This window comes from Centroberyx affinis, unplaced genomic scaffold, assembly GCF_046629955.1.
Source record: "Centroberyx affinis isolate AG114_WGS23_722 - 3 ecotype Tasmania unplaced genomic scaffold, CSIRO-AGI_Caff_v1 ptg001544l_1, whole genome shotgun sequence".
NCBI lineage: Eukaryota > Metazoa > Chordata > Actinopteri > Beryciformes > Berycidae > Centroberyx > Centroberyx affinis.
This window is the reverse complement of record NW_027280000.1, coordinates 103,039-116,294: the sequence shown is the minus strand read 5'-3', so window position 1 is coordinate 116,294 and position 13,256 is coordinate 103,039. Positions and strand designations below refer to the sequence as shown.

Here is a 13,256-nt window from a genome sequence, read left to right as displayed (position 1 = left end):
ATAACCTTCTCCAAATCTGCAGAGCATAAAAAAACCCTTGTTTTTATATCTCCTAAACTGAAAAAGCAGGACTGTACTAACTTCTTAACCTGATTTTCAGAAGTCAAGTCATTGTCAAAAACCTCCCCCAGGCTTCTGGCCACTGTTTTGACATTGGTGGATAGATTCCCTATCCCACTTAAAACAATGCTTCTGGAGTTGTGGAGGGCCAAATAAAATATTTACTATCATTGAGCTGTAAAAACAGTCTAGGACATCCAGCAATTAATATTGCGGAGGCAGTTATTTAGTGTGCTAAGGCTATTTGGATCGTCAGTTTCAGTGACACAGCTGGGTGTCATCAGTGAAGTAGTGAAATGAAATGTTGGGTTTACGGATTATGTGGCTGAGTGGGAGCATGAGCAACGAAATGAGGACCAAGAATTGAGCCTTGCGGCACCCCACAGGTGATATTAACAGAGGAGGATGATGAGTTGACGATGGTTATGGAGAATGTCCTGCTGAAAAGGTAACAGACGAACCAGAGCCAGTGATAACCACCCAGTGCTTAAGGCATTCAATTAAAATTGGGTGATTTACAGTAGCCTATTAAAAGCCACACTGAGGTCTAAAAGAATGCAATCTCCTGTAACTGCTGTTAAAAGAATCTTATTAGTTACTATTAGAAACACAGTCTCTGTGCTATTTAAAGCTCTAAAACCTGACTGAGATTTCTCTAAAAAAAAAAACGTGCTGTTGCCATTTAATAAAGAAATCAGTTGGTTAAAAAATACTTTCTCTAAAACGTTTGATAAAAGCAGCAGTTTAGATATGGGTCTATAGTTACATATTTGGATCAAGGCTGGGTTTCTGGAGGAGTGGTGCTACTGCATGTCTACAACTGGAAGGGGAAGTACCAGTGGCTGGAGAGCTGTTCATAACTGATAACATATTAGGAGTGACAGTCGAAGACCTCTTTGAGGAGCTTGGTAGGGAGAACATTTAAAGGACAGGTAGAGCACTTCATATGACCAACAGACTTTTTTAAAAACAATAAAGAAATGGGTTTAAAACAGCTTAAAACAGCAGTGTTTTCTGAAATTACATTCCTGGGTCCTGGGTGGGAGGGGAGAATTGGAATCCGATGCTCTCAGCCTCTTTAAAAAAAACCTCACATTTCTCTGGGGAGGCTTCTATATTGTGACTGGGGTTATTAATAGCATAGTCAATCACATTGAACAGTACCCTAGAGTTGTGGCAATTATTAGAAATGAGATTTAAGAAATATGCTGCTCTTGCATGTTGAACCGCTTTCTTGTACTTCAACATTAAGTCTTTCATAATAACATAGTAGATCTGCAGTCTTTTGGCTATTCATTTCCGTTCATATTTTCTGCATTCTCTTTCAAGGGTTTAGTGTGCTCGCTGAGCCAAGGTAAGGCCTTCTTGTACTATTTTTGTGCTTTATAGGGCACAACAAAATTGAGTATGGTTGTGCAAGCACTGTTAAAACTGTTGACCAATTCCTCTGTATTTTGCAGCAGAATTACAGACTGGTAGCAGTGTAGGAAAATGACTGAAAAGCCTTTGAGAACTTTCCTGCATAATTTGAGATACAATGCAAGGGCAAGCAAGGACAGATGGACCACGGGTGGGATGAAACAGTTGTAGGTTAAACACAGTGGCCTTGTGGTCAGTCACACAAACATCAATGAATTCACCATTGTCCACAGTGATACCACATGATAGCAGCTTGTGTGGACCCCTTGACAGACTGCACACGATTCAAGAGATTCAATGAGATTTTAAATGTCAGTAGCAAGTGCATGTTAGGGGCAACAGACATGAATGTTAAAATTATCAAGTATTAAAACTCTGTCATATTTGGCCATAATAACTCAGAGACCTCTTGAATAAAATCACCATTTATAGGTATATGCCAAGACACACAGCAGAGACACCTTACCAGTGATAAAGAAGCTCAATACTTCAAATGAGGAATAGCTGCCAACAGAAATAGGGGAGCATTTAAAATTGTTTCTATATATCACCTCAAGTCCACCACCCTTTCCAGAAAGCTGAGGATGTTGGAGATGAGAGAAATAAAGTGGAGTAGCTTCAATAAAGGGGAAAGAGTAATCTTGGTTTAGCTAGGTTTCTGTAATTGTGAAAAACTCAGATTTGTTTGAGGTAATGCCATCTTGATAGGGATGACCTCATGCTTTGATGGATGAATGGCCAAGTTCAGCTTTTTTTTAACAGAAGATGATATCAGAGCAGCATATCCAAAGCTTATACTAGGTCAATACTAGGTCAACTAATTTTATATTCCAACTAGCCAGTCAATCGATGCCTGAAGTTACTGTGGACATTTAGAGGTAATTGGTAACATTAAATGAACGGTTAATGAGGCGTTAATCACAGAAAAGATATTGGGCCCCACGGTATTTCCAATCACATTTCATACAGAGCAGTCAAGGGTGGTGGGTGGGGTGAGTGCCTTTGATGTTCTCTCAATGAGCTGCAGCTTATTCCAGTGACATCAAAGCCCTTTCCGAAATGAGGGACAGAGGCACTTGATTTACTCCCACCACAGTGCGATGCAGTATAGTTGCCCTCAGCTGCCTCTTTTCATTGCAAAGTTTCACTCTCTTGGTTTGGTATGAGGTCAAAATATTTGGAAACTGGCAAGATGCTGCCTTTTTTTATGGAAGCAAAACCATTTTTTACCAAAGAGTCAGAGGTTAACTGAGAAAGAGAAAGCCTTAGCCATGCATGAGGTCGATAATACTGCAGCAAAGTGCGTGTGTGTGTGTGCGTGTGCGTGTGTATGTGAGAGAGAGAGAGAGAGAGAGAGAGAGAACGAGAGAGAGAGAGAGCGAGAGAGAGAGAGGGAGAGAGAGAGGGAGAGAGAGGGGGAGAGAGAAGGAGAGAGAGGGGGAGAGAGAAGGAGAGAGAAAGGGACTTTACAAGCTTGGACTCTGGATTAAGAAATGTGTGCTGACTGTCTTGCTGCACCACTAGTTTTATAAACAAGGACAGAGACAACCTTCCCCTCTCTGTTTATTGTCATCATGCATATTATTGTGCCTAAAGCCCCTGAAGGATTTTAGGATGCCCTTAAAACAAAAGTGTTCTCAGTCCAGGCTTAGCACAGCATCTTGACTTGTGCAGGCCTACATCTAATTAAGATGTAGGTTGCTTCAGCCTTCATTTCCTCTTAGATAATTCTTACAAGTATAGCAGATGATTAAGGCTACAAGACAGGTCATATGTCTTCTGCAAGGAAGAGTGGCCACATATGCGTGTGGCAACACAGTTATGTAACTGTAGCCATCAGATGCTGCTGCTCAGGCTGCTCAGTGCCCCAGTGCATCACTTGGACCCATTCATGAGGGAAAAGGGAGCATATATATATAGCTTACCTTGAGAAAAGAGAATTTAATGGGGTGAATCTTTAGTGACTTTGATAAGAGTAAACTTTATACCCAGACTCAAAGCAAGTAGTCCATTTCTACCCTTAGACTAGCAAGCAGACTGTCTAGAAATTTCACTTTATACAAAAAATATCCTTTTTTTTTTTTTTTTTTTTTTTTTCGAAAATTTGGATTTATTATGTATTGTAGGGTGAAATCCCTACAAGACAAACAAACCATACTTTGTTTGCAGCCCACATTAGTTCTTGAAATTGTGCATTTCAATTGCTTTTTTATTTTTTATTTATTTATTTTTTTAATCTTTTTTTACTTGGTGTCATTCTTAGAACTTTGGTATGGTGTAACATACATTTTCGGCTCAGTGACTGAGTTGATGCAGAGGCCCTGAGGGGCTCAAACATATACTGTCACTAAACATGGCATTGACAATGGATGATTCACCAGTGCACATGTGTTTGGCTAATTTTCTCACTGAAGTCAATAAACGGATTAGCTCGGCAATATCCTGCGGCTGAAAGACGCATGTCTGGCATGACGCATAGTGGGGACAGGCGAGTAAGGGCTGTTTTTGTTGGCCTGGCTTTAAGATTGAGCTAAAAATCGATGCCATACTATAGGTCTATAATAAAGAATCTGGCTACAAAATATTTAACCTGCTTCAAGGCATAGTGAGACTAATTAACCATTGCCAATTATATATTTTTGGTAAAACTAATGCTGCTGACTTCTTTGGACTTATAGTACAATTCCAGTTTGTTTGACCTAAACATAAATAACTCACCCAATTTTGAAATCAGAATCAAAAGAATTTCACTAAAGGTCAGACCTGGGTCAAACAGAATTTACAAATAATTTCCAGCCCTCCTCTGACCTGAGAAGTCATTCCTGTGGGGGAGTATTTTACTCAACTATGCAGCTTCAAGGGTGGCAGTCTGTAAAACCTGTTATGACACCTGCTGCCCTACCCTTCCTCACCCTGAAGCTGCTAAACCCACTTAATAGAATCTCATTTGTATGGGTTTAAATGGAGAGTTTCAGTGTCACGTGATGGTCTCAATTCTGCTTCAGAGGCTTTATCTATTTAAAGATATTGAATAACAGCACAAAATATCGGCTGTTGGCATTTGAATTAAAAAATATTTGACCCCTATAGTTGAGTATTTTCCTGTGGTTCATAACCTTCCTGACACTATGGTCAATGGTACTGATGCAAGGTGGATTCTACCACCATTATTAGAAACATTTTAATATAAAACTGACATATCCCTTTACAGTTAGTTAACAATGCAGATTCCTCTATTTTCTGGCTTCTGCTTCAGATGGTTGTCCATGGATGTGCTGCACGTTTTAGGCTACACAATCTCACTACTCACTTGCATAATTCAGCCTGTCACCACAAATCTGCTGTTCCCTCTCCATTCTCTCTCTCCCTCTCTCTTGCTCTCTCTCTCTCTCTCTCTGTCCTTCTGTCATTCTCTCTCTGCCTCTCCCTCTCATTATGTCTTTCTTTTCTCTCGGACACACACCCACAGTACACACACGCTTCCTTGACACAACTTGAAAGGGAATTAACAAGATGGTAAAAGCGTGATAGCTTTGCCTTCTCCACTCTTCTAATTTACTGTGGGGAAATGTGAGTAGTTATGCAATTATAATCTGGGAAGAACCTAATTTCTCTCAATTTAGTTACGCAGTCCTTGGCTCCACCCTCAACACTAAGCTCAATCTCCCCCCCCTGACAAGACGCAGAGTAATGTAACATGATTATGTAAAGTCCACAGACTGCAACGCTTCAGAAGTGGGGAAGAGATGCGTTTTTTTTCTAAGGAAAGCAATCAAACATGGACACACACACACACACACACACACACACACACACACAAGAGAAAGAGAGAGAGATGTGAGAGAGAGATGTGAGAAAGAAATGTGCAGTGTTTTGTTCCCCTCACCATTCATTGTTATTGTGCATATTATTCTGCCCTGCCATTACATTATTACATTTCAACATATATGAAATATTTTGAGCCAGAATGTTTATATAATTATCTGACTGTCTGGGGTGGATGAAGGATGAAGTAGTAGTGTTTTTTTGTTTTTTTAGGCTAATTTAAATCTTTAAGACATAATTTCACAGTTATGTACACATAGGGTCAAAAAAGTGAATTATTATTATTATTATTATTTGGTGATTGTTTGCTTCATATTGATCACCGATTGGGTGTAATAGCTTACCCACCTCTTTATTTACCACTACATCACTGTGTATGAGGCAATGCAAGTGATCCAAAGCCAGTACCAAGAGGCCACTGCAATCTGCCAGGCTAATCCATTTTAAGATCCTTTACAATGCTGCCATCTGGTGGATGCACGCGAGTCCCTTCGGCGCTCACGTCGCCCTCTCTTCTCCTCTGCCACGGCGTACTGTACGTAATGACGCAAAAGCGCGTATATTTCCCAAAAAGAAGTCGGAGAGACGTGGCTTCCATATTTCCACATTCAGACGTTTTCCTATGGATCCGATGGTCTTAGTGGATGGCCATTTTCTACACTAAAATGATTTGTCCATAACGCCGAAGATGAGCAAGATTTCTTCGGACCCCGGTGAGTGTTTTACACTCACTTAACTCTAACCTGCATTACCGAACGCATTTACCCTAGATAAAAAAAGATTGCTCGTTGGGAAGTACTGTTGTATGTTAACTTAAAGGTTTTGCCCAACGGAAATTGTGCTGAATGATACATTATAGCAATATTGTTGCTTTTATTTCAGTGGAGCTACAATAGTTGTATCTAGATGTTACAGTTTTAATGTTTGTTTTCCTCAGGTTCCCCCCTTCCCCTTTCGTCTCTTCGCCTTATCGTTCCTCCTCTGCAGCTTGTGTCTGCAGCTTTGTGGGAAATAGTGAAGCAGGGAGCTGTGATGTACTATGGTTTAATCGAGGAGTTCGTTACCACGGTGTTGGAAGCAGTCCCTGAACTGCTAACTTACAGAGAGAGAGTCCAACTTGTTATGGGCCTACGTGCGCGGGTAAGAGACGACCTGGTAGATGTGGTTATACATGAATAAGGCTGCTATTAACCTATCACACGGACTTTACCACTACACTTTGTGAGGATACAGTCCTTAGCCAGGAGATCACCTGTGGTGAAGTGAGGCAGCTTACACTGCCAAACACACCCACTGTGCACACTCAGAAGGGTTTGGGTGATGTTTGTTTTTACTCATCAGCACTGCTGACTAGTGCCATGAGAATGCTATTTCAAATATGAAAATGTGACTGGTTTAGTTGGTTGCTTTCATGGCACTAGTGTCATATTTTGGTCTGCAAAATCAAAATAACTAATACCCTAAAGAAAGTCATCCCTGGATGATAATAATAATGTGATACTTTATTAATCCCCATGGGGAAATTCTCTTTTTCCATGTCCCCCTCTATAAAGTTGACCTCAGGGTGAGCTACAGAACAGCACCCTGGGAACTGGTAGGGATTCAGTAACTAAGTTTACAGCTGGCGAGTCTGAGTTTGCGTAGACTATGAAAACCAAAAGTGAAAGAAGTAAAATGTTTGCATGTAATTATAACCCATTTGGTATCAGAGGAAGCCAGGTATCTTAACCAGGTTTCTCATATTCAGAGTATGAGCGTACTGACTTATTGAGTTAGGACATTTACATGCAGCAACCCAAAACAAGTTACTCGATAAGAGTGGGATTCCCCATGCATGTAAACGGAGCCAGGGTCTTGCTGAAAGACCTTTTAAGCAGAGCAGACGTGTACTGAAACAGGCTTCAATCCGGGCCAATGATGGGGCCCGTCATGCATCAACAAAACCCTTTAAAGTGTGCATGGAGAGTGCAACACTGCACCCGACACATGACCTCACCTCACAGAGACTTGTCACCTGCCCATGAATCCTATTCTCCACCACTGTTAGCTCATGCTCATTGCTACCCCTCCACATGTGACACTGTTGTCAAAATACAACCCTCCTGTAAGTAATTTGATCTCTTTATATGCCAACAGGTGGTGCTAGAGTTGTGCCGAACTGATGAATTTGCCAGCCCACAGACTATCCAGCCTCATTTGGCCAGAATAAATACCTTCATTACTAAGCAGGATAAAGAAGTAGGTGCCCTTGGTGAATTCTCATCACTCTACATGTCAGTCATCTGCATTTACTTATGTGCTGTTCATTTGCATTTTTAAGACTTCCACTTCAGAGGTAAAGGCATCAGTGACAAACTTCTTCAAGCTTGTTCACACTCTTCTGGATGATCCATGCCAAAGGGATATCTTTTATCAGGTGAGTTGGGTGGTACTGGATAATATGAGAATGCTATTAACTCAATTCTAATAATTAATGCCATTTGATGTAGTTAAAGCTGTTTTGCTGTCACAGTGTGTGCTTTCTCTCAAATAGAAATAATATACTTATTATGGCCCTCAAAATCCACGGTAGCATCGAAGAGGGCTTCCAGTGTTTGTTTTTTTGGAATGTAACAAAGACTTTTCTCTTTGTGTTTTAGAAGATTTTTCCAACAGTGTTTGGCCCCAAATATGACTCAGCACTGCAGGTTCTAATGAGGAAGTTCCTCTCCAGTCTGCAGAAGCTGCTACCTGTTCCAACCCTTGAACAAGTAGGTACCTGACAAACCTCAGTGACATTTCTAGTGAAAAGGAAAAAAATATATTTATATATTTTTTCAGTTATACAACCTCACCCGTTAAATTTTTCATTCAATAGCAATAGGTTGCTGAAGTCATGCTCAGTCAGTTGCTCATTCATATATGGCCAACATAATGAAATGTTCATATGGTAGTATTTCCCTCCCACACATTATTCATAGGCCCTATTATTTGAAAATGTATATCAATCCTATATGTCTTACCCAAAACATTTTTTAGACTCACCATTTTGCATCAACAATCATATGGGAAGAAGAGGGAGAGGAATGCCAGATTCTCCACTGACAGTAGCCTTAATAGTCCATAATGCAACGCAGCTACAAGACATGTTACATTTTGCATAAGGGGCATGACTCACTTTTTCTCAACTGGAAAGACAGCTAGCACCATCACTATCTCTCAGCCTACATGTAAAAACCAGAGTAAAGTTAGCTTGATATTGGATATTAGATATTCGATGGATATTTGTTTTTCCACCTTCAATAACTTGTAAAGTAAATGAATAAAAGCACATTGATGAATATATTTGTGATTACTGGAAGAGGAAGAATGATTACAACCACCAGTTTCAGTAGTTGAGAAAATATATTAATAGAATAGCCAATATCCAATATTAATCTAACTGTAGTCTGGTCACTTACAACCCACAGCTAAATGCAACAAGTTCACACCTGTTTTCTTCCTTTAACTATAATAATGCCTGCAGATCTGAACAGTTTTGTTTCATTCCTAGACAGCCCATTGGCTCAGTCTTTCCCCTACTATCCTGAAGGAGTGTGCCGAGTTCATGAATCAACCTCAGCCATTGAATACACTTATTCAGCATCACAAACATCATGGACATGAGGTCCCAAAAGGTAGTACTTCATTTCACTCAATTTCTAATTCTCTTCTTTATTACCGTAGTTTCAGATATTGCAAAACAAAATTATTTTGTTTTTTGTCAATTTCTAGCTCTGTCATCCTCTGGTGATGACTGCATCCTTTCCAGCCTGTCCTATCACATACAGAAAGTGGACACTGACAAACGAGACACAGTTGCCAAATCTGGATCCATGTGTGTCCCTGAAGATTGGCATAAGCACGTCTCACTTGGCAACGAGTCCAAAACAGATAGGGTTGAAAGCTTGGAGGAGACAAATTCAGAATGCACAAGGAATGTAGCTGGAGATGGACAGCAGGATGTGGATGATTTCTCTGAGGATCAAGGAGCCTCTGTTGAAGTACTGCTTCCTCACGATGAAAATGAGTCTAGTGACAATGAACTGGACAAAAAATGGTTTTACTTTCTGCAAACCGGTAGCGGGACATCCTCTAAAAGCTTCAAGTGTCATGTCTGTGGCCAGGGTTTCGGTTCCCTTAGCAAACTGAAGAGGCATCAGATATCTGAAAGTGGTTGCCTGACGACCAGATTGGGTAAAAAACACAGACAGTCAGACCCAAATCATTCTACTTGCCAAAGTAGCTTTTTTGAGAAGATAAATTTGCACCCTAAACCAAAGACTGACATTGAGACTAATGTTTCAAGGAGAAGTGAGAGTGAGCTTCCTCTGTTGGCAAGCACTGCAAGACCCAACCCATCAAATTTGAATACTCCTCCGAACTTTGAGCAGTCTTACGGGGACCACAGTCTTACTTGTCGCGTCTGTGGCAAGGCTTTCACTTACAGAAAGAGCTTTGACAAACACCAGAAGAGTTGTCTGGTCAGTAGTAAAAGAAAGAGGCGGACAGATCCAAAGTGTTCTGCAAGCTTAACTCATTCCAAACCAAGACCTACTGATAATACTAAAGAGTCCTTGCCTAGTGAAAATAAATCTGGGCTTTCAAATGCTCTACCCAAGGATTCATTATCATCGGATTCCTCAGAAGAGCAAATGTGTAAAAGAAGCAGCCGTGTCAAAACATGCTCTATATGTGGGGAAATCTTTACTAGTTCCAATGACTTGACGAGGCACATGAGATGTCACACTGAACAGAGCCCGTACCTGTGTTCCTGTTGTGGGAAAGACTTTGACCACTATGAAGACTGTGAGAGACACCAGGAAAGTAAATGCAGGGAGTCAAACCAACATCCTCAGGCAAGGAGTGAATTCACACAGAATACTTTGAGCAACACATCTAAAAGCAATCAGGAGCGTGCCTTTTCCTCAAGCTCTTCATCCCAGATCCCATCAAATCCGGATGCACTTGCCGACTCTATGGAGGCTTCTAAACTGCCTCTGACATGTCAGGAGTGTGGCCAGGGTTTCACTTACTATAAGAGTTTTGAGAAGCACCAGAACAGATGTTCCCAAAGAACGGGTAGAAGAAAAAGGCGAACAGACTCAAATCATTTTGTTATCTTTGCGTGTAAGTCCCAATCAACTGATCATACACTTGAGAACAGTGCAAGTTCTGAGACAAAGGAAAGTGAAACTGCATCACTTGCAACCTCTACAGACCACACAGAGGACTGCCAAAGTAAATCCCGTGTCATCAAGTGCACCATGTGTGAAAAGAACTTTACACAAATTGTCGACATGAAAAAACACTATTCCCAGTCACACCAAATTAGAGGCTCGTACCCCTGTCCTGTGTGCAAGAGAACCTTTGTAAGGTTATGTGAATTGGTTCGACATCAACAAAACAAAATATTGTACCAGTGCTCTGCCTGTAAGAAATGTTTCACAAAACTAGCACTACTGAATATACATGAAAAAGCTCACACTGCAAATGTAACACCACACGTCTGTGAAACATGCGGGAAAAGCTTCAAATCTCTGGCCCATCTGATTTTGCATCAGAAGAGGCATAGAGATCGGCAACCTTGTGTTTGTTCCTATTGCGGGAAACAGTTCAGTACAAAAGATTGCCTGAGAGCGCATATGGTGAGGCACACAGGTGGTTACCCATGTCCAATATGCGGTAAGAAATTCTATCAGAGAACATACCTTAAATGGCATCAATACAAACACACAGGACAGAATCCATATCTCTGTGACACATGTGGGAAGGGTTGGCCAAGTGCGGCTCAACTCAAGCTTCACATGGTTCAACATACAGAGGAAAGGCCGTTCAAGTGTGAAGAATGTGGCGCATGTTATAAGAGGGATTCCCATTTGGTCGCTCATCGTCGGGCCAAGCATATGAGGGTGCGGCCATTTGTGTGTGAAGTTTGCAGCAAAGCCTTTAGGTTAAACAATGAGTTGAAAAAACACATGATGGTCCATACAGGGGAAAGGCCGTTTGTATGTCCGAGATGTGGCAAAACATTTACAAGGAAATCTCGTCTGAGGGAACACAGAGAAAAGGCATGTCTCTAACTGAAGTGGTCCCTGACCATTGTGGAGTTGTACTGTATGAAAAACATGCTTTGAAACTATGTACCATACTTCAGTTTTTGTCATTTAACAAATAGTAATTGTCTCACTAGCGTGTGTGATTGCTTTTATAATTAAGCTAAGGGGATCTTAATAAACCAGAAAATACTGTCAGAAATGGTGGGTGATTTCTTTTTTTCATTGTAATGACAGAACAAAACTCATGAGATTTTACATTGAGAATTAATGTCCCATGTGTGAAAATCTTACAATGTCTGGGATAAGTTACAGTTGATGGCCCAAGTCCTTGCAACCCAGAGTCCATCAAGTCAGAATCCTTTCGAGAGTCTGCTGTCTTTAAGTGTGAAGTCTGCAAGGCTTCTTAATCAAAAAGCTGCAAGAAGCTCAAGTTTTTTCGTGATGGGATACAGGAGGCAGACTCTGAGACTTACAATTTTGGTGCCTTAGGATGATTCCAAATCAGAGGAAAATGTTTGATAAACGTAATTTACTGATTAATGAGCCTAAAGGTTTGGAAAATGTGCTTCTCACAGGAAGGTCACTGGTCCAAATACCCTCACCATCTGAGAAATCCGGGTGGTGGAACAGAACTGGAAATGACTCCACCCACTCTCAGCAATTGCAGTTGAAATGGCCTTTTTTTTAAATATAATTCTTTGGGCATTTTTGTGTTTAGTAGATAGTGGAGCTAGGCACAAAAGGCAGGAAAGAGAAAGGGGGATGACATGCACATACACATGCGCATATTACCTGTATGGAAACTCTGACACACGTTTTGGACATACTGATAAATGACAATTGATGGCAGTGGAATAAAGCAAAATGTTCCAATGACAATCAATTCTTTATGATCCATATCAAATTACACAGACTTCTAATGATCATATCCCAGAGGAACATCAAGATGCTGCCTAGTTAACCCAAAAAGCATCTCCCTATTTGCAATGAACTTTCATCATGGGTTCATAAATTGTATGTCCCAATTAACTGCAACAAATTCAAGGTGTTAAGCAATTGAACTGACTGTCACAGGGTAATAAAAGAGATTGCAATTATGGTGCGTAGCGATGCATATCTATACTGATGTGGAATATAAAATTTTACAGGACATGACCACATGACACGCGCCATGACCACCACTACCAGGATGTCCTTAATTGGCCTTTTTATTATTACATCCCACATCTGGAGAGTTGTAGCCTACTGTGTTAACTGTGTGTTTTTGTGAGTGCATTTATAAGTGTGCCTGTCCACCAGAACTGTTGAAGATAGATCCATGAAACTTAAAATGCTTAGAATGCTGAATGGCCCATGGGACAAATTTCAATTAATGGCATAAGCCCAAGTAACCTGAAGGGGACACTATAATTAAAAGATCATATAAATATATTAAAAGGTCATATCTGAACAGTTTCAAAAGGCTGTTACTTTCTCATTCTGGGTCCAGTAATTATGAAACTTGATACACAGACCCAGATGACCTTGCTCTACAGTTTTACACCATCACATTCTGTCATGATAGATTTTTGACCATTCTGAATTTTATAAAACCAGATATTTCCCAAAGAATATTTAAAATGTTCACGTCTCTGCCAAAATGTCTACATAATATTATTGGACTGATGTACAAAATCCTCCCTAAACTGGCCCAATTTGCTAAGCAATTTGAATGCTGTTAACCACTTGAACTGGCCTTGAACAGGCCTAAAAGCTTGTCCAATCATGAAACCTGAAACACAATGTACCTGTGTGTTGACAATGGGTAAGAAACTATGTCTGCATAAGCATTTAATCCACTGATAGGGAGCACCATATAGCAACTATAAAAAACAA

The 13,256-nt window shown here is 40.5% G+C and overlaps 2 protein-coding genes across 5 annotated transcripts in view; one reads left to right on the top strand and one right to left on the bottom strand.

Annotated features, from left to right (window-relative positions):
* Window positions 1–13,256, bottom strand: part of LOC139650783 (phosphatase and actin regulator 1-like) — a 52,269-nt gene that overhangs the window by 29,017 nt on the left and 9,996 nt on the right. The gene's annotated exons all lie outside the window — the stretch shown is intronic.
* LOC139650792 (zinc finger protein 14-like) lies at window positions 5,882–11,557 on the top strand. 4 transcript variants are annotated; one of them, XM_071527552.1, is made up of 7 exons: window positions 5,882–6,017; window positions 6,292–6,444; window positions 7,441–7,542; window positions 7,625–7,720; window positions 7,944–8,054; window positions 8,837–8,960; window positions 9,058–11,557. In XM_071527552.1, the coding sequence occupies exons 2-7, from the start codon at window positions 6,337–6,339 to the stop codon at window positions 11,403–11,405; spliced, it is 2,889 nt and encodes a 962-aa protein (XP_071383653.1). In that variant the 5' UTR covers window positions 5,882–6,017; window positions 6,292–6,336; the 3' UTR covers window positions 11,406–11,557. The 4 variants fall into 4 exon arrangements, with proteins under 4 accessions (XP_071383653.1, XP_071383652.1, XP_071383651.1 ...); XM_071527551.1 differs by having other exon boundaries at window positions 5,919–6,017; window positions 6,242–6,444; window positions 7,947–8,054; XM_071527550.1 differs by having other exon boundaries at window positions 5,919–6,017; window positions 6,242–6,444.

Coding starts and splice junctions, on each gene's coding strand:
- LOC139650792 (XM_071527550.1), top strand. CDS start 5,993: ATGAGCAAGATTTCTTCGGACCCCG. Junction 6,445..7,440: donor TTATGGGCCTACGTGCGCGG/GTAAGAGACGAC, acceptor ATATGCCAACAG/GTGGTGCTAGAGTTGTGCCG. Junction 7,543..7,624: donor TTACTAAGCAGGATAAAGAA/GTAGGTGCCCTT, acceptor TGCATTTTTAAG/ACTTCCACTTCAGAGGTAAA.